Source organism: Diadema antillarum, unplaced genomic scaffold (assembly GCF_040938485.1).
Source record: "Diadema antillarum isolate AM-2024a unplaced genomic scaffold, OU_Dant_1.0 seq00000445_RagTag, whole genome shotgun sequence".
In the NCBI taxonomy this organism is placed as follows: domain Eukaryota; kingdom Metazoa; phylum Echinodermata; class Echinoidea; order Diadematoida; family Diadematidae; genus Diadema; species Diadema antillarum.
In genome coordinates, this window is record NW_027271419.1 from 1,593,710 (window position 1) to 1,615,662 (window position 21,953).

Sequence of the window (21,953 nt, forward strand, 5' to 3'; positions counted from 1 at the left end):
ATTTGCAAAGAAGGGCAACGCTTCTGGCTTTAGGTAAGAAAAGAAAAATTAAATCTAGTTTTACCTTTAAAAATAGTTGATGCACAAGCTACTGCTAACTTTATCTTATGCATACATTAGAGAATTGGGACTGTATATGATAATTTTGCAGGTGGTTGAATTTGCAAGCAAGAACCAACAGATGGAATGGTGAAGAACTATTGTCACTTTTCTAGAGAAATGTTAGCCATTTCCCACCTCAGAAATGATTGTCAATGCATAAAACAGATCACAGGAGACAGTATTTCTGCAAGTTGCTCGTTTTAAAAATAATTGTCATGATATGAATTGGGAAATTCATGAAAAGAAACAGTTCATGAAATATACCTTGTCAATAAAATTTGTAATGCACACCACAAAGGCAAATTCTGCTCTCACTAAAATGACAACATTGCTGTCTTAAAAGTCTATCCACCTTTTCAATACAATGTAGCTTTTAGTTTCACACAGTGAAAAAAAACAACCGAATTTACATTCATATCCACACATCGTAACATGACCACAAAATGAAAAAAGAATTAAATACAGAATACAGAAAATATTGTGCTTTTATAAATATCTCGTGCCTATGACGGAAGGTCTGCTACTCGGTAAGCTAGGTTGTACCTGAGGCTAGGCTTACCTTCATCCCTGGTCACTTTTAACTTGTAAAATCCTGGGGTCATCGTTGTGCCCCCACTCATTTGGCAACTTTACATTTTCCTGCATAACCTATACCAGATGGACGATCAGACAGAATGGCTGATTTCATTAAATCTGCACAAAATAATAATAAAAAAGAAAAACAAATTTTCCAATTTGAATATTCTATAATGAGTTGACAGATAAGGGATCAGGTTATGAATTTAATGATTTAGAGGTTTTCTGGGTAGTTTGCAAACAGAAATGATTGGTTCATGACCACTATATTGTATGGGAATCAAATGAGAGAAATTATTTTAATTTACCCGATGAAATAGTATATGTGAGTGACCAAACTTACAATAAAAAGATACAGCCTCAAACTATAAAATGCAGTTTTTGCAAGATTTTATGAAATAATAGCTTTCAGTTATTATAATTTTTTTAACCTGATGCACAGTTTGGAAAAGAACAGTTTAAATCATTGCTGTATATTTCAGCCCTGTATTTCAGATGCTTTGAGCATACAATGGTACCAAACCCTAGATATCACTTTAGCTCCAATATCTTTTCTTTGGGGGGCAGACACATTTCTGTGTCAGAAAAGAAAAAGAAAAAGAAAAAAGTAGAGAAAAAAAAAAGAAAAAGAAAAAAGTGGAGAAAAAAATAAGAGAAAGAACTTTCCTTGTTTGCTGAAAATTGGGGGAAAATCATTGTCATTACTTTCAACCTGGTAACATCACCCTCAAATAAAATCTATCACATTAAAACAGCGGGTTACATTTAATGACATTATTCTGAAAGAATACTTCTCAATCTTTCTCTAAAAGATATACACCATACATATATTACATTTACAAGTTTTGGGGGGCAAAACTTGAATATGATAAATTATGCATCTTAACATTTGCCAGAGATCAGCATTACCAAATACTTGTGACAAGACATTTAGCTCCTGCGACAATTGCTCTGGTCTTATTCTCTCCAAGGACTTAGGCTTAGGGTTAGGGTTGTGATAGGGCTTTAGGTTTCGTTTGATGTGAAGGCTAGGATTAGGGTTAGGGTTATGTTTGTGGGTAGGGCTTTTAGGTTTAGCTTGGCGTGCAGATATTTTATGGGAGCAATTGTCGCAGGAGCAAATGTCATGAAACCCAAAATACTGTTGTACACTTAACTACTCGTGATTTAACCTAGAAAGGCATTTTGTGGCACAGAGTAAGGGGGAGGGGGACTAAGCCCACAGACCTTACAGCGTTGACACTCTTCTGATTTTAAGCTGATCATATGATTTCCGACAGAAAAGAAGTTCTTTAACTGATATTTCATCAGAGACACACTATGACATACAGTGCATTCCCGTTATAACTAACACAGTTACAACGAAATTCCGGTTACAACGAAGTAAAAATTCAGGCCGCAACATTATCCGTTCTATGATTTCTAGTGTTTATTTATTCGGTTATAACGAAATTTTCAATATGGCAATAGAAAACTGCCGGTCCCGAGGACTTCGTTGTAAGGGGAGTCCACTGTATTAGATTGTCCAGTAAATTATTTACATACAGTATCGCTGGAGAATGGCGAGAAGGGTAACGTCTCCCTGTAAAAACTCCCTGAACTGTCCCCGGACATCTGTACTTAATGGGATCATCACTGGCTGAATGGTCTCTTGGTCATGAACCTGTCAATCATGTCAAAGCTCCTCTCTGGTTGGTCATAGGGGAGCAAGTGACCGCCCCCTCTCACCACCACCTGCAGAATGTGAATGAGAGAGAAAGACAGTGTATTAATCCATCCCTGACTTAACATTCATTTAACCCTTTAGCAACTGTAGTTTCCCTACATAATGGCCTATTGTTTCTTAGAGGGTACAGCAATATTACAGATCGGCAGTTGCGATCTTAACAAATTTCATTTGTAGTGGGAGACAAATTGCAGAAACTCACATCTGAATATTACCCTCATTTTGACAACTTTCTGAATTATATAAAATAGCTCACTGCATGTTTATTTTTGTCTATTATCAGTTCTGTTTCTTTGAAAGCCTATTAAACTTTACCAAGAGAATGGTCTGTCACAGTAGTATATTCTCACATACTTTTGTTGACCTTTGACCTCTTTCAAATTATGTAATTATATATTCTATAAGAAAGCAATAAAAATGGTACAGCATAAAACTATTTTTTTAAAAAGCAGACAGGTGGTTTTGGGTGTCTTAGGGAGTAAAAGGATGGTTGGTTTCGGGCATTTCAGTTACTAATGGGTTAAAGGTTGTTGTTGTTGTTGTAAGCCAACCCTGCAGATTTGCTTTAATTAATAATAACAATAATGATGAATGATAATAATGACTTTGATAACTATGACAATGATAATAATCACGAGTGAGTTTCTTCAATTTGTCACCCTCTACAAATAAAATTTGTTAAGACCGCAACTGCTGATCTGTAAATTCACATCTGAACCATCACCCCTCTGAATAATATCTTTCTTTCATTCAATGATAATATTAATAGAAATAATGATAATTATGACAATAACAAAAATTACAATGATAATAATAATACTCCTTAGAAGGAAATGTAGGAAATAAATGAAGAAGTCTGGCTAGTGCAAACATTTTTTGATATGTGACACTAGCTTGCAATCATTGGCATGTTATGCATCATCTCTTCCACCTTATCTGACCTCATTTTAAAGGTCCTGTTATTAACCTTTGGGAGCAGTGATTTTAAAAAAAAATGTGCAAGATATAACTTTTGATGCATATGTGTAGGTCAATTGTATCACAAAACATCCTACAAGTGTACCATATGAAATTGTTGCAATGAAGCCTAAAATATAAGGAGATATAACTATTTTTCTCATTAAACCATAACTGTAGAAGGTTTAGTCTGGAAACACTTTTATTGTAACTGTTGTTCACATTTTGTATATCTAACAATACTTAACATCGACTATACTGGTTCAAATTTTTACATTGGTTGTTTCTATCCCTAACTCACATTTTAGAACTACCTTGAAGCACTCATGCTGGGTTTTTCTTTCATCTGCAAATGGTAAATAATTCCTTTCATCAAGTGTGTCTCATCAAAATAGAAAAAGTCTCTCTCAATCTCACCTGGTAGAGACCCCTAACATTCCTGACATAGCCTGCGACTTCCGTGTCACTTGGGTTCACCTTCCAGATTGTCTTGTTGGCATTGAGGTACTCCCTCTGACCGTCCCACTGCAGGACATGAAGAAAGTTTTCGGTCAGCGTTGCGCCGACTATGATGTCCAGCTGACCGCTGTAGAACATGCACTGTGGGGGGTGAGCACATACAGCAAAACACTATCAACATTGAATAGAATGCTTCAGATACATTCATCAAGCACAATCCAACATGTGACATCACAAAGGGAATTGTGACTGAAAGAGGAAGCCAAGTCTGCCATTTCAGAAATTCTTGTGCATTCCTCTTTGCATTTAGCTTTCCATATCATGAGCTTCCCCTGCCTTTTCATCATGAAACCCCCTTCCCTTCCAATAAACCCTTTCATTTATATATTCAATCATTCATTCACTCACTCACTATTAAACTCATTCATTCATTCCTTCATTCATTCATTCATTGAATCATTTATTTATCTATCCATGTAGTCATTCTTTCAATCATTCATTCATTCATACATTAACTCATTTATTCAACCATTTTTTCATTCATTCCTTCATATGCCTGCTCACTCACTCATTCATTCACTGAAATGTTTCTTCATTTATTCAATCATCCATTCATTCATTCATTCATTGAATTATCAATTAATTCATCCACTCATTATCTTTTAAATGTGACACCTGTCACCAAAACAAGAAGGCACATTCCACAGAGAGAGGTATGTAATTTAATTTCATGCACCATCCTCATCTTTGGTCCTCATTCTCCCCCTCTCCTCTCTCCCCTCCACCACCACCAACTGATGCTCCTAACCAGGGCATCATCTTCATCTTTGGTTCATATTCTCCCCCCTCTCCTCTCTCCCCTCAACCTCCGCCAACTGATGCTTCTTACCTGGGCATCATCCTCATCTTTGGTCCTCATTCTCTCTTCTCCTCTCTCCCCTCTACCTCCACCAACTGATGCTTCTTACCTGGGCATCATCCTCCTCTTTGTTCCTCATTCTCTCTTCTCCTCTCTCCCCTCTACCTCCACCAACTGATGCTCCTAACCAGGGTGTCATCCTCATCTTTAGTCCTCATTCTCTCTTCTCCTCTCTCCCCTCTACCTCCACCAACTGATGCTTCTTACCAGGGCATCATCCTCATCTTTGGTCCTCATTCTCCCCCTCTCCTCTCTCCCCTCCACCACTACCAACTGATGCTCCTTACCAGGGCATCATCCTCATCTTTGGTCCTCATTCTCTCTTCGCCTCTCTCCCCTCTACCTCCACCAACTGATGCTTCTTACCAGGGCATCATCCTCATCTTTGGTCCTCATTCTCCCCCTCTCCTCTCTCCCCTCCACCACTACCAACTGATGCTCCTTACCAGGGCATCATCCTCATCTTTGGTCCTCATTCTCTCTTCGCCTTTCTCCCCTCTACCTCCACCAACTGATGCTCCTTACCAGGGCATCATCCTAATCTTTGGTCCTCATTCTCTCTTCGCCTCTCTCCCCTCTACCTCCACCAACTGATGCTTCTTACCTGGGCATCATCCTCATCTTTGGTCCTCATTCTCTCTTCTCCTCTCTCCCCTCCACCACCAGCTGATGCTTCTTACCTGGGCATCATCTTCATCTTTGGTTCTTATTCTCCCCCCTCTCCTCTCTCCCCTCAACCTCCGCCAACTGATGCTCCTTACCAGGACATCATCCTCATCTTTGGTCCTCATTCTACCCCTCTCCTCTCCCCTCTCCATCTTCACCATCAACTGATGCTTCATACCAGCCCATCATCCTTTTGGTCCTCATCCCCCCCCCCCCCTCTCTCTCTCTCCTCTCCCCTCAACCTCCACCAACTGATGCTCCTTACCAGGGCATCATCATCTTCTTTGGTCCTCATTCTCTCCTCCTGCCTCCTCCTCCCTCCCCCCCCCCCCCCCCTCCACCACCATCAACTGATGCTCCTTACCAGGGCATCATCCTAATCTTTGGTCCTCATTCTCCCCCTCTCCTCCCCCCCCCCCCCCCACCCACCAACTGCTTCTCCTTACCCGGTAGTTGTTGGCCAGCACCACCACCCAGTCGATGACCGACTGGCAGATGTCCGCCCTCAGATGATTTTCGACTGCGGCTCCGTCGTTGTATGTCAGGTTGCCAACATGAATGGCGCGACGAACTTCTGGCAGAGCAACATAATCGTTGTAGTAATTGGTGTCCACAGGTTGCTGTTTCGTGATGATTTGAAAAAGATAAGGGCAAGGAACCATCTTCAATTTGTCACATATTATTCATAAAGGTTACTGCACATCCATTACCTCATTCCGGAAGAAGAAGAAGAAAAAAATGAATGCAACTTAAATGATGGGTCAATCTGAACAATTAACAGTTAAAAAAGAAAAGAAAAAAGTTAACTTGCTATTAAAAACAACACATTATGAATACAAAAACACACTGAATAACATAGATGCATAGGCACACATGAACATTTTCTTCATTTCAGTGAATGACGCACAGTTTCATCTGCATGTAATCACTGATTGGATAACTTTCAGTATGTTCTCATTTCACAGAATATAAAAGGGGCTTTCCCTGGAACTACTAACATAAGCAAAAGTACATGCATTCTTACTGTTGATGTCATGTAATTGTAGTAGTTATCCGATCCAGTGGCATTGTAGTAGAAAGTTGGGTATGGCCACAGGTCTCCATTCAGCAGCTCATCAAATTGCTGGAAATACAAAAGAGACCGGAAAAGGTTGCATTTCAAGCACAATACACAGAAACTTACGATATGTACCAAGACAATCTTGAAAATTAACTTGTCTGCATGTTGAAATCATTATCGTACAAGATCATATAACTTCCAATATTTAGCAGGATAAAGGAAATTACTTCACATATTTTTGTTATGTATTTACACAATTTAATTCTTTATGATTTACATTGTACTTTACCATGTTTCCATATTTTTTAATTCACGGTAACCATTAACTCAACTCCAGAGCTGCCTAAAGGCTTGCCTGACCCAGCAATAACCATTGCATGCAGTGCTCATTACTATCAATTTGATAAAGGAAAACTTGAAATACCAAACACAGGAATAAATCTGTAACTTGTGAAGACTGTGGTTTGCTAGGGGGAGATTCTTTCCATTTGAATATTATGTTGAACATATTATAGAACTTGCTGTATGTTCTGGAATAGGCTTATCAAAATTTCACTTGAGCCATATCTCTGCAAACAAACTCAAGGCAATGAAATAGTAAAACATAATCCTATCAATACAGGACTATCATATTATGAGATTATCATATCCAGGGCTGCACACTAACCCATTTTTTATACAGGTCTGACATGTGTGTTGGACCAGTTTTCAGTTTTTTACTGGTCAATTCCCGACAAAGTTACTGGTCCGACAGCGATTTTTTACTGGTCAGGGACTGTAGGACCAGTGCCAGTGTGCAGTGCTGTCATATCAATACAGATTGTTACATATAGGAAACAAATATGCATGCAGTGAACTTCATGTTTGTTCTATCCATGCATAATGGAGAAAATATCTGGCCAGCATGAAAAATAACTTCTGCAAGAGTTGGGATTTATTTTGTCTTCTGCACAAAAGAGAATGATCCAAGCACCTGCAGAAAACCCTTAGGGTGAGTTTTCAACTTGCACTAGGTTTTCTTGAATGAGAGTGAAAGCATTAACACATGGCAGATATTGGCTCATTAGGTGCCAATCATTGGACACAAGATATGGTGTACCTGGAAAGCTTTCAGCCACTGTTTCTGAGCTATGTACATGGCTCCCTTGGTGGTGTAAAGGTCAACAACCTTTTTCTCCTTCTTGTCAATCTGGCATGTTTGGAGCATGAGATCTCCATACTCAGAGAACATCTGCAAGATGAGAGATATATATTAATAGATGAGATATATTCATATAAGAGAGATATATCACAGATGATATATATATTCATAGATGAGAGATATATTCATAGATGAAAGATATATTAGTAGAGGAGAGATATATTCATAGATGAGAGATATATTCAGAGATGAGAGATATATTAAAAATGAGAGATATATTCATAGATGAGAGATATAATAAAGATGAGAGATATATTCATAGATGAGAGATATATAAGTAGATGAGAGATATATTCACAGATGAGAGATATATTTAAGATGAGAGATATATTCATAGATGAGAGATATATTCATTCTGTATCGGGGTACTCTCAACAAGTTCAGTTTAAAGTGGCAGTCACTCCATCATTTGCTTGTGTAAATGTTAACGAGAGAAATGCTAAGAAAAAAAAAATGAGATTATGGTTGAATATTTTTCGTTGTATTATGTTGACTTTGAGACAATAAAATAGTCCATGGAGAGCGAAAAAAATTTGGAAAAAAAAAACATCTGCAAGAGAATGACACATGACATGGTCTCCATGACAACCATCACTACTGTTACTGCACACATCAAACGCAGCTGTTGATCTCATAAATTGAACTTTTTCCCCTAATCAAAGTTTCTGTCATGTTTTTGTTTTTGTTTTTTGTACCATCTAACAGCACATCATTCCGTACTTCAATGGCATAGTGATAGGTTATAAATGCAATTTGCAACACTACCATTAGTGCAATTTTGAGCATTTGACCTTGACCTTTGACCTTGAGCATGGGCACCCAAAAGTTGATAGACACAACTTCACCCACTCATACATGTACACAGTTTCATTAGGATACCTCAAACAGTTTTTTAGTTACCTGGTATGCTGTCCACAAAATTGATTACGAACGGAAGGACAACCCAAAAACATAATGCCTCTGGCGACACTTAGTGGTAGAGGCATAAAAAGTCCTATCACCATGACAACCACAACCACAAGCACCTCCCATTCATCATCATTTCTATCACTATGAAAAGGCATTTGCCTCTTTCTTTCTTAGGTGATATCTACAGGGAACTGAGGGAATACTCTTGTGTGACTGATATTTCAGACAGGTTGACTCAGTCCAATTGTCCTCATGATTCAGGACAACCACACATCATGGTTTACTAAACACTATCAGCGATCAAGTTTATACTGTAGCTACATGTAGTAATGTCTCACTGAGTATGGATCGACCAGACCATCCCCAATGGCCATCCCTTGCAGGTTGATGTGGACTTTGGCTGTTGGGTTCTCCATGTGAATCTTGTAGCAGATGGCGGGCACATACTTCCCTGCATAGGACTTCAATACAAGACACCAAACTGGACTTTGAAAAAAACTCAAACAAACAAACAAACAAACAAGCAAACATGGCCAACACAACTAAAATTCTGCAAAAATGTAGGAGCACTTACTACAGCGCACTCAAGTTATAACAAACACGATTATAACAACATTTCTAATACAACAAAGTTAACTTCAAGGCCCAAAATTATCATCTAGATATCCTTTTATACTTTATTTGTTCAGATATAATGAAAAAAAAAAAACAACAACTGCCAGTCCTGAAGACTTCATAATAATGAGAGGTCACCTGTATTTCATTCACCTGTTGCTATGGATATGTGCAGCATCACAAGAACAATAATTTGGTGAAAATTTGAACAAAATCAGATAAAGCAGGGCCCAGCATATGTGACAACATGCATATCATTACACAACATTAACTCATTGTTTATGTTAACCGATTATTCTATGCTAAAACATGAGGGAAGTAGCAATCGGGGGCTTTAGATTTGCAATGTAGACGACTAGACGATGATTGCATTCTCCTTTCTCCCTGCGTTGTGTTGGGGAGTAGCTTTAGATTACATGAAGAGGTAACCTACAAAAAGTACAATGATGCCCCCATATGATCAGTGCATCAAGTAGCTCTCTGTGTCGTAAATTTCAGCTTATGCTAAAATGGCCCAGAACCACCATGAATATTCAGACAACGCGAGATTGATTTTGATAGGCAATTCTGCGCATGCACAGAACAGGTTTTTCCCTACGAACGTCCATGTCGCAAAAATCTAAAGCTCCCTAATATCTAGACAACAAGTTGAACAGCAACCTGGATCAAATGAAATTGACATTTCTGTACAGCACTTTGTTTTTACGTTCATGTTAAAGGCAATTCAACTTCTTGCATCTTATATTTACAGGAGTTACCTTCTTCGTAACCTCTTCATAACACTTGAGCAGAACCAAGAAGATAATATAGATCTCTTCAAGAGTAGACGGAATCTATGACTTTTATGCTAACCAAACATATAAACTTGGACACGCTGTCACATGAATATGGCAATTCTCTTACAGTCCCCTGTATGACCCCAGGTTAGATTTGATATACTAACATGTTTCTTTTGTCTTATTACTTTCAGTTAAAATGACTGTCTCACAGGGGTAGGAACTAGTTTATGCTCAGAAATAATGAACAAAAAGAAAAATATATATCAACTGAACAAAGTGAGTCTATCCAAACAATTTGAAACAAACTTTTGGATCTTACCTCTCCTGTGGCATAGAATTCATTCTTCTGATATTTAGGAAAGAGCTGGAAGAACTGGGTCAAGGCACTAGAAAGGAGTTAGAAGACAAGGAAAAAAAGAAGTTTAAGACAGGGAGAGATTCAAAAGATCAAAGTTCATGTGATACCATAATCAAGAACAATAATACTACAGCAATATCATGTCATATTTTGACAACATTTAGAAGTAACAAAACAACAAATCTGTATGATATACAATCAGGATAAGATGATAACATTAACAATTGTTCTGATCTTGCTTCAAAAGTCTTTTTTTTATTATTTCAAAAAAGTGAATGGGATGAAAGGCTGTGAAAAGATTTAGGCTTTCAGCACCTGAATCTCATCATACAAGAACAGGGAGAAAATATGTACTTGAATATGATTAAAAGCACAAAACTTCACTGCATCTCATTTGCTAGTCAGCCACATGTTTGACTGTATGACGTCTTACCTGTATAAATCTCTTGCTACATCCTCTTCATTGTTTGCATAGCCATCATCGCTGTCAGTGAAGCTAAACCCAGTCCCAACCTGACCGAGAAAAATAAATATTTACAGATGAAATCATCAAATTGGCAACATCAATGGAGAAACCCTCACACAATTATATCTTAATAGTATAATGCAAGAGCATGTCTCCTTGAATGATGACTTGGTCTGCAATGATGTGAGCAAAGACAAATCTTTTCCTAATCAGGCATTTAAAAAAAAAAAAATTCTGCAAATTGGCAAAATTTCACACACAAAATAATCACGACGTTCCAGTATCTAGTCTACCTGACAAGATAAGCTGGACAAAATTTAGTTGAAAGGCAGGTGTATACTGTCCTTAGAATGACAAGCATCCACAATCACATATTGAACATTTTCATTGCATGAAGATGGACACCATGAGTCGGCTGGTGATTCTCAGCTTGAATACGATCTCAAACTCGTAAAAACTGATCAAGCTGAATAGGTGATAGAAAATCCAAACTCAAGGGTTGCTACTTCTGCCACCCCCCCCCCCCAAAAAAAAAAAAAGATATAGACACATTAATTGAAGCAGAGGGTACATTTATTACAGCACATTGATTCAAAATATCCTTTGTGCTTGAAAAAACAAGCACAATTTCATATTCCATAGTCAATGCTGTGAAGATATTATTAGCTTAGCAAGAAAGCTGGCATCCTTATTAAAGGCATAATTTACCATTTGCAGATGAAACAAAACAAACAAGAGACCCGCGGGTCTAGCGCTCACCTGAGTATCGCAAATTCACCTTTCACGCGGTCACTAATCTAAATTATTCACAGCTCTACCAAAATTTGACCAGGCATTCTCAAGTAGAAGATGAAAATGTACAATAAGGGCCCAAATTTTTTAAGATTCCTTAATTTGGGGGGATTGGGGCCCCCTGGGGCCCTCTGGGTGGGGCATGGTACCCATTTTGATAAATTGAGATCCTGACCCCCTAGGGATGCTACCTGCCAAGTTTGACAAAATTCCATTATGAGGTTTTCAGGAAGAAGATGAAAATGTACAATTCAGGCCCCCATTTGGACCTTCCCAACCACCCCCCCCCCCCCCCCTGCCCCCCAAATGGGCACCCCTGGATCTCCTATGAACAAACTTGAAACTACAGTCATTAATGTACTCACTCATAATATTATCTTAGTTCTATAACTTCTGATTCTAGAGAAGATTTTTAAAGATTCCTTCATTTTGGGGGTTTGGGCCCCCCTGGGGGCCCCCTGGGTGGGGCATGGTGCCCATTTTAACAAATTGAGATCCTAACCCCTTAGGGATGCTACCTGCCAAGTTTGGTGAAAATAGGTAATGGGGTTCTCAAGAAGAAGATAAAAATGTACAATTTAGGCCCCATTAGGACCCCTCCTCACCCCCCTCCCCTGGGTCACAAGGGGGGCACCCCTGATTCTGCCATGAACAAACTTGAAACTACAGTCATCAATGTACTAACTCATAGTATTAACTTAGCTCTATCACTTCTGGTTCTAGAGAAGAAGATTTTTACAGATTCCTTAATTTTTGGGGGTTTGGGCCCCCCTGGGGGCCCCCTGGGTGGGGCATGGTGCCCATTTTAAGAAATTGAGTTCCTAACCCCCAAGGGATGCTACCTGCCAAGTTTGATGAAAATCGGTCTTGGGGTTTTCAAGAAGAAGATGAAAATGTAAAAAGTTTACGCACGACGGATGACGGACGACGGACGACGCACGACGCACGACGGACGACGCACGACGCACGACGGCACGCCGGACGAAGGGCGATCGCAATAGCTCACTTGAGCCTTTGGCTCAGGTGAGCTGAAAACAAAAAACCAGCATTAGTGCTTCAAAGTAGTTCTAAAATGTGAGTTACGGCTAGAAACAACCAATGTAAAATTTTGAACCAGTATAATCAATGTTAAGTATCGTTAATAAACAAAATGTGGACAATAGTTATAATAAAAATGTTTCCAGAATAAACCATCTACCGTTATGGTTTAATGCGAAAAATAGTGACATCTCCTTATATTCTAGGCTTTATGGCAAAAGATTTATATGGTAGGATGTTTTGTGATACAACTGACCTACACATATGCATCAAAAGTGATATCTTGAAAGTTTTTATAATCACTGCTCCCCAAAGTAAACAGGACCTTTAAAATGCATTCTACTCCTAATATTGTATTCCAATACTAGCGTTATACCTGACAGTTTTTAAAGGTCTTGTCATGTTTTCATGTACACCTCCAATGTGCCTCATGACAGAAAAATGAAGAAAAACGATATCACACTGAAGAAAAATGGGTCTAACTGTCTATAAAAACTTTACAAACACCATTTTCAGTTCATCTCATGTGCCCAAATTTTAGACTATCATTAATGAATAATTTTTCCTTCCTATCCTTACAAAATTCCATATTGCTGATGCAAAACACATGGATACTGAGTCATGCAACTCTTTTGGTGATGCACTGTTACATAGTTATTTCCTTCCCATTCCTATGGCATATGATAGATAGATACACTTTATGTCCATTCTGCATGCATGGCTTCCTATTGAAGTAAACTGATTCAGGATACTCACTGGGTTGTCTATATACAGCATCGAATACTTGTTGGTCCATGCCCACTTTCTTGGCTGCACTGCAGAGAAAGACACGTGCCGAAAGCACAACACATATTTCAGACAAGTTTGTAACAGGCAAATATGTGCACTTGTTTCCTCATCTGTTTCACAAAATTAAACACATAAACGGACAGAAAACTACAACACACACCTACATACATTTTAGTAATCTTTATTCATTTACAATCTTGCAACTGAGAGTATCTATGTACACAGTTCAACATCTTCAAAAAATATTCATGCATTATTTTCTTGCTATAACAGTGAAGTGTGAAAATGTATACATCATGAAATAAACCCCTCCCCCATCCCAGAAGCACTTCAGCACCTACGACTCTACACACTATGAAGTGTTTTTCATCAGTCTTACATTTGAGGTCCTTGGTGACCAGGAACGGCCCATTTTCAGCAAAGAGTCCAAACAGAGATGATCCTCCAGGACCACCCTGTAACCATAGCAACACCGGGGCAGAGGATGGCTTGGTCTAAGGAAATAGGAGAGGAATGAGACATATCACATGGCACAAAACAATAATGCATTTTCATATCAGTGAAATTTCTTACAGTTTACAGAGAAATAAGGATATTCAAATCTGCTACGGTAAAGTGGTATCAGAGTCTTGTATCAAACCATTACCATAATCAGGCAAGAAGTATTTTGTCCTAATTCTTCCAAATGTTCGTCCAATAGTAACAGAGTCTTATTCAAGTTCATATATTCATATAATTATATTCACTTGAATATATGTGACAATTTAAGTTCAACAGGAATGTAATGAAAATAGAAATAGTATTAGCCATAGTCTGTCTGGATGAAGAACAGAAGGATATTTTCAAATTAACTCATTGACCTAGGCACACCTTAAAAAAAATAATTCATATGAATTTTAAAAAAAAGTTAATTATGGTATCTGCACAACTGGAACTAAGACAATCAATGAATTCTGTAGAGGATTTGTGTTGTTGTTGTTATTGTTGTCTTGTTGTTGTTGTTATTGTTGTTTTTTTTTTAAGACTAAAAGCTAAAATTTACCTGAGAAGGAAAGAACCAGAAAAACATGGAGCTGTTGTATGTTGCATTTACAGTCAAGAAACCTGGAATACAAAAAAAAGAAAACAAGAAATTTATCAGAGCAGATACGTGTTAAGCATCTGATTTGGGGTCATTCTACAGAGCTAGTGAATAACAAACACCAATGCATATATCCATCTAACAGCAGACGATACAAGGAAATTATACAGAGAATTCCACAGAATTTCATTTTTTGTGAATAGTACTCATTCCTTTGACTTGTTGCTAATACATTAATGGTAGTACCATTCCACCTGCTTTCTGAAAGAGGTACATCAAGTGCTCTTTCATAATGCTAGAAATTGAATTTTTATAAAATTCTCTTTATATTTTTTGCATATATACAGTGTAAATGTTCTGCAGTGATGCCATGAACTGTAGTACTCTTCTCATCCAGCGACAGCCGCACCGAAACTGTAAAAGTTCATAACTTTTGATCTGATTGACCCATTTTCCTCAATATTCACTGAAGTGTTGTACTAATATTGCCGCAGTCAGTCAATCCGTGTAATCCACATGTATATTTGGAAAAACTTCCCCTTTAATATGGAAGCCTCTGAACATCACCTGAGTAGCTCTCTATGTCTGTTCCAACCAGAGTTCCAACTCGACTCAGGTTTTGCCCTGCAAAGTGTCAGAAGAAAAATAAATATATATATGTATGTACATCAAAGACACTATTTACCATTTGCATATGAAACAAAAACCCAGCTTTAGTGCTTCAAAATAGTTCTAAAATGTGAGTTAGGAATAGAAACAACCGATGTAAAAATTTGAATCAGTATAATCAATGTTAAGTATTGACAAATATACAAAATGTGAAAAATAGTTTATATCATAAAATTTTTTCTAGACTAAACCACCTACAGTTATGGTTCATTGAGAAAAATAGTTATGTCTCCGTATACATGTATTTTAGGCTTTATTGCAAAATTTTCATATGGTATGTAGGGTGTTTTGTAATACAACTGACCTACACAAATGCATCAAATGTGATAACTCAAACATTTTTTCAATCACTGCTCCCAATGGTAAACAATACATTAATATAAATATATTGTACCTGGTAAACCCAATATCCAAGAACTTCACTACACATTCTTGTTATATTTCACTGTTTTGCATATAGAGTACCATCTTTGAACATACATGGGAAAAGGATGAATGATAAAGACTTAATGCTCTTCAACTAAAATTAACAAAGCTTGATATTCAGAACTTTTTTTGGTCTGGTTTCACCTGTCCTGAGGCTGTTGTATCCAACTAATTTAGGAGGAATTTAGAGAACAATTCTGCAAGAACTCTATTAGACAATACAGTGAGGTCCACGAGGGGTTTTAGCATGTCGCTGCGACATGCTAAAATTTTTGCGCGACATCCTTCAAAACTTGCGACATTCTAAGCGCCATGCCAATAAAACTGCGACATGCTAAAAGTAACTAACTCGCAAATGACTTATAAGGTGCTCCTTGTTGAAAGGAGCAGCAGTTTACAAGCGCCAAAAGTTTATCCACAGTCACCGCACCGATCACAACACAACGCGGCTCAACAACAAGCTATCAGTACAGTCTCGCACAGGTACACCACATCACACACTTGCTCACTATCTCCCTCACCTCCCTGCTCACATGTGTATGCTATGGGATTGCGCTCTGATTCGGGATCCACACACACAGCAATTTGTGTGAAGTAACACCTATGCAGCGGCACAGACAGCCGCCTGTATGCATGTGAGAGGGAGAGAGAGGACGGAAAGAGAGGGTCGGAGGCCGAGGGAGGCTGAGGAAGGCTGACACGTGCTCGCTTGTTGTCACGCTTGTTGTCGGGTTACGCAAAAACAAACGATATGAAATGCATGCCCCCCTTCGCCAAAGGTTGTATTATATATATATATATATATATATATATATATATATATATATATATATATATATATATATATATATATATATATTTTTTTTTTTGCTGCTTTGGTTTGTTTGTTCGTTTGTCTGCCTGTCTGTCTCTCTATTCGCAAAATAAGTCAAAAGTTGGGAACAGATTAGGATGAAATTTCAGGAACAGTTGGTTGGTAAAATGGCGCAAGGAACAGATGATTAAATTTTGGTAGTGAGAAGGATTTATGATACCACTGGAATTCAACGTCAGGATATCCAGGATTTTTTCTTAGACTTTGTTTCGTATATTTGAAAGGATTCGTATTAATTCTATAGGAAGCTTGCCATCGGCAATAGCAATTACGCAAAATTAGATGCGTTCAAAGCATTGCCGCAGAGAGAAAATTACCTCCATCTTTCGTTAAAAAAAAATCAAAAACAAAAACGAACGATGGAGTAAGCGAATGCAAATTGTTTAATCTTTTTCTTTTTTTTTTTGTAGATTCAGCGGGTTATTTTTTCTCTAAAAAGCCATGCGTTCCATTTGAACCTTTAGTAAGTTAGATTTTACTCGAGCGCCGAAGTTGAATTTATCCCAAGGATCTCGTCGCAATACCGAGTTTCCAATGTGTATTCATTTTCGCGTAGCTTTCGGTGCTGCAAAATTTTGCTAGGGCCTAAGTTCACTACTAAACTAATTTCTGTCGTTTCTCACACCTCGTTTGGTACGATTTCTTCCCTTTTATATCACTTTATCCGTTCCCTTTATACTTTGAAGTAATTAAACGTAATTCCGTGTCTCGCACTGTTATTTTTGTAACGGCGATTTCTCCGCTTCGCTGCAATACTTTTTCGAATCGAAGCGACGGAGCTCGGAGTTTGATCCCAGCAGCCGCTTCGATGTGCTGTTTGTTGTATTTTCTAAATAAAAATGTTTGTGTTGTTGGGAGGTGTTGATACTTTGTATTTGTTATTTATTTTCCTAGGTATTTATCTCGAGGGATTAGGGCCTATGCGTGTTTCTTAATGTTGATAGGAAAAGGCTAAAATGATCTTGAGTGATGTCTGATGGTGATGATGATAACTATGCTGGTGACTGGTGTAAAAAGACGGATTCCTGTGAATGCTGAGCGTACGTGACGTTTGTTTATTTCCCTTTCCCTCTTACTCTTCTTTCCCCCTTTTAATACTCTCCTTTCCCCTCTCAAGAATGATAAAAAAAGAAATGACATACACCTCACAACAAAAAGAACCACGTGCTATAGCAACCTTCGTAAAGTTCAATCTAAATGTTCAATATCAGCAAAGAATAAGGGGAAAGCACGAATGACAATAAATAAAAGCGAAGAGATCGTGTATGCAGTCTCTTCGGCTAGAAGAAACTTGACACCCCACCCCTCTCCCTTGTGGAAATTTCCACAAAAACAGGTGCCACACCCAGGTGCGTGCCAGACGAAAGAATGCGCGCATTGGAATAAACAGCGTGTAAGTATCCTGGAAATATCGATCGAAGAACCAGCTCATTAGTTGAATTAAAGGAATCATTGCAAAGATATCATGATTCTATTTCTATAGCCTTTCTTTTGGCGCATAGTAGGAAACATCGAACAGTCGATTATAGTGTACTTGATCGAATATCTAATGTTCCCTGAACAATAAAAAAAGGATTGATTATTCAGTCAATTAAAAATGCAATCACAGAAATACATGAATTAAAGGTCTCGTATGACCAGACAAATTCACTACGAGTACAATTGTAGGTCCAGTGAGATGCAGTCATCACCTGGTTTAATACAACGTGTAATGACAATTAATTCCAGTTCACGCTCATCAAAACTGCTTATTACTTTTCAAAGTTTAGGCTATCAACATTCGTTCGTGGGTGTATTTTGTTTGTTTGTTTGTTTGTTTGTTTGTTTGTTTTGTGTGTTTTTCTCTCGTGAAAGGCGTAATGATTTCTTCGTATCGAACGTAAACTGCATGTTTACCGTAAACAAGCCATTCAGCTCAGCATTCGCATTCGATCCATCGAACTTGCAGTAACCTCTTACAGGCAGGATCGAGCACATGGCGCATTCCTTTAAAGTGAAAACTAAGTTTCGGTAAGTGCTGGAGAACCCGTCTAGCACCATTTCATTTTGAACGTGAAGCCACGTGTTTGCATCGGCGCTTTCACACACAGCGCGGCATTTTGCGATCATCGTTATAGCAGAATTTCCGATTCCAGTCAGGGGAAAAGGAATTGGAATACTTCTGAAAATACTGATATTTAAAATCTAATAAAATAAAAAAGCCTGAAAACAACGCATGATTATGTTTAAATAGTAAACAATAATTGGTAACACAGAACAGAGTTTTGCATCCGCTCACACAGAAGCTCTCTTGAGAAGATGAAAGCATTCCCCGTCCCCTGCTAGATAGTGGAAGCTTCCATAATCAGCCCAGCAAGTTTTTGGAGGTACATACAGTTGTACTTGCACTTGTACACATTCATTGCGAGAAGGCAATCAATCAACGCTGAACATTGCGTAGTTTGGCATCTTTATCGTGCTGGTGACCAGCTCGATCCTTCGGCATGTGTCATAACGTTATGTTTAGAGCCTGTAGGCCTCATAAGTTGACAAGTTTAATTCAAAATAGCAAAAAAGAAAAAAAAAAGGAGATTGAAAAAATATGAATTCTGGTGGGAAAATACGAATTTTGCAGCTGCTGAGAACTAATTTTTGCTTCCAAAGGTTGGCAGCTCTGTACTTTGGAAATTTAATTTCTCTCTGGAAAGGCTTATTGTGGATAGAATTACCTAGATCTGAGTTTTTGTTAAATGTCATTCAAGTTAACTAAACGTCTGTTTACCAGTAGGCTGCAAAAGTGCAGTTCTCACTTTTCTACACTCATCTCATCTACTTTGTGAGTACACAGTTATCTTGGCATTTCAATGTGAAACCAGGGAGGTGGCTCCTCCCTGGTGAAACTGAAAGTAAATAATATTAAAGACAGTCAGTGTGCTGTACTGTAGTACAAGTTCAAGATGTCCTTGTCATTTATCATAGCATCCCCATTGAGGAGTATATCTATTCAAGATATATTCAAAAGGTCTTATGAGTAAGGAGTAGGACGATATATTAACATTTCAAGAACAATTTAAAATCTTATGTCATAATCAAACAATTAACATAATTTTTCAAATATTAATGATTTTTATCCTGGCATTGCAGAGTGATCATGGTGATCAAAGTGTTCAAAATAAGGCTAAGATAGCACCAGAGAGCATCTAGAACCCCAGAGCTTCCAGGGCCCTTAAGCGGGCCCTGGACCCCGGCCGCAAGGGACTTCGCGCTTCGCGCTCGTGATGTGCGCTTCGCGCACATACTTTCATGCGCAATATCACTTTTTTTCCCCTGCAACATGCTAAAATTTCAAGTTGTGGACCACCCTGCAATATGTAATCCATCTCTCTTGTAGGAATACTTAAACTTGTTATCTCTATTTAATGCAACCTCTCCCAATAGAAATTTCCATAACAAATCAAAATACAAAACAAACACAACTTTAATAAAACATACGAAATTAACCTTGTTGTGACCAATGTTTCATCCTTCACAAATCCCTGAATAGATAAAGCCAAATGATTACTATACGCTATGCAGTTTAGTAAACATTTGTTAAATTGACCCTAGGGAAGACGAGATAGTGCAGCTGAAAATGGGCTATACAGCAACATCTTCTCAGAGCAAAAACAACACTGTTTACAAAAATGCATCCGTTTTATGCTATGTACAAAGCTGACAAATATATAGAGTAATATGCTATTCCGTAACAACCTGTCTATGACAATTTTATGGTTCTGACTGTCAAGAAATAAAGTTAATCCGTTCCATACTGAATTCTGAAATGCCCATAGACTTAATACGCAGGCCACCAGGTTCCCGTATAGAACGGGTTAAGATGATTACGATTGGTCAATTTACCTTTCTCAATTTGGCCAGACTCAATGTAGGGTGTCAGAAAGAGTGGTTCTCCCGGGTCCACGCCTGTTCGCATGGCATATGCTGGAGGGTTGGGATGAAACATCTTTCTCAAGGCACTGATACCAGCCACAGAGGGCGCTGTGCACATGACGGCCAGCAGCACAGCAAGGCAAAGAACACTCATCTGATTTCGAGGGGTCGCCATAGTGACAAGGCATACAAACCTGTTGTAAAAGGAGAAAAATGAAGAGAAACCCAAGCCAAATGAAATCATGAATCTTACAGTTCAAGCTAAGAGCTCTACACTACCTGGTACTTTAACTACAAGAATTGGCTTGCTGTAGAGAGAGAGAAAAAAAACCCACAACAACAACAAAGTATTACACTTTCTGAGTACATTGCTCAGTGCTTCTTGCATAACATTACGTAACAGTCTCAGCAATGTGGTGACATTGTTACTTTATCATCATTTACCTTGCTGCATATTTTGCTTGTCTACTCTCCTTCTGTTGTCTGTCTAGACCTTGTGTTACTTTGCATTAGTTTGCTTTTTAAAGGGACGCAGTCCTCACGAAATTTAAAAAAATATGTTGTTGTTGGTACCTCCAATGAACTATTTTCATCAACAACAAACTTTCAAATCACCAAATAAGCTCGTACATTTCGGTTAAAAAAGTGTGACTCTGCAAATGAGCTAGTCTTGGCGGAGAGTCATACGTCATCGATGCACAACTCTTTCCAGCGGTGTTCTGCTCGTCATCCCTAGTTATTTATAAATACATGTTTGCTATTTATTTTTATATTAATTGTATATATAAATAAGCTTGAAATATTTTGTTTGAAATAATATAACCACATATTGTCACATTTTATGAAAAAAAAATCAGATATGATCATTTTGAACACTTAAATTGGTTTTCTGAGGCACGGCTGTCAACTTGAGAGTAGGGCATCAATGACGTTGCACCTTTTGGCAGGCTCTTACACGATCGCTTGCAGGAATTATTTTTCAAAAATCGCGTACGGAGACAATTTTTGATGTCCACGCGCATAAATTGGTGAAAGGTTATATTTTTTACTCTTCTTAATTATCAGTACAGTGAAAATCTCAGGACTGCTTCCCTTTAAAGGGAAAGTAAACCCAAAGAGCAATGTGGATTGAGTAAAAGCAGTAATATTAGTAGAACACATCAGTGAAAATTTGAGGAAAATTGGGCAATTGATGCAAAAGTTATGAATTTTTAAAGTTTTGGTGTGGCAACTGCTGGGTAAGGAGACTACTAGAGGTTATGACGTATGAGTGGACTACAATATAAAGAAAATAAAAAGGGAATTCAATGAAAATTCATTTTTCATGAAAATTACACATTCCATCAACTTGATACTGACTTATGTTAGGGGTAGCACTTATTCCCCCCACTTCCTGAAAGCGGTTAGTCAAGAACTCTTTCATTTTGCTAGAAAAGTGAATTTTTGTGGAATTCCTTTTATATTTTCTTTATATTGTGGTCCTCTCATACGTCATAACCTCTAGTAGTCTCCTCATCCAGCGGTTCCAACACCAAAACTTTAAAAATTCATAACTTTTGCATCGATTGTCCGATTTCCCTCAAAC

The 21,953-nt window shown here is 38.1% G+C and overlaps 1 protein-coding gene across 1 annotated transcript; it reads right to left on the reverse strand.

Annotated features, from left to right (window-relative positions):
- Window positions 1-1,298: 1,298 nt before the first annotated feature.
- Window positions 1,299-20,549, reverse strand: LOC139732716 (probable serine carboxypeptidase CPVL). The gene is made up of 13 exons (XM_071643568.1): window positions 20,339-20,549; window positions 15,061-15,117; window positions 14,455-14,516; window positions 13,792-13,906; window positions 13,380-13,438; window positions 10,761-10,840; window positions 10,289-10,355; window positions 8,914-9,036; window positions 7,565-7,696; window positions 6,430-6,528; window positions 5,852-6,025; window positions 3,779-3,961; window positions 1,299-2,412 (listed from the first exon to the last, which is right to left on the reverse strand). The coding sequence occupies exons 1-13, from the start codon at window positions 20,541-20,543 to the stop codon at window positions 2,311-2,313; spliced, it is 1,458 nt and encodes a 485-aa protein (XP_071499669.1). The 5' UTR covers window positions 20,544-20,549; the 3' UTR covers window positions 1,299-2,310.
- Between the last annotated feature and the right edge of the window lie 1,404 nt (window positions 20,550-21,953).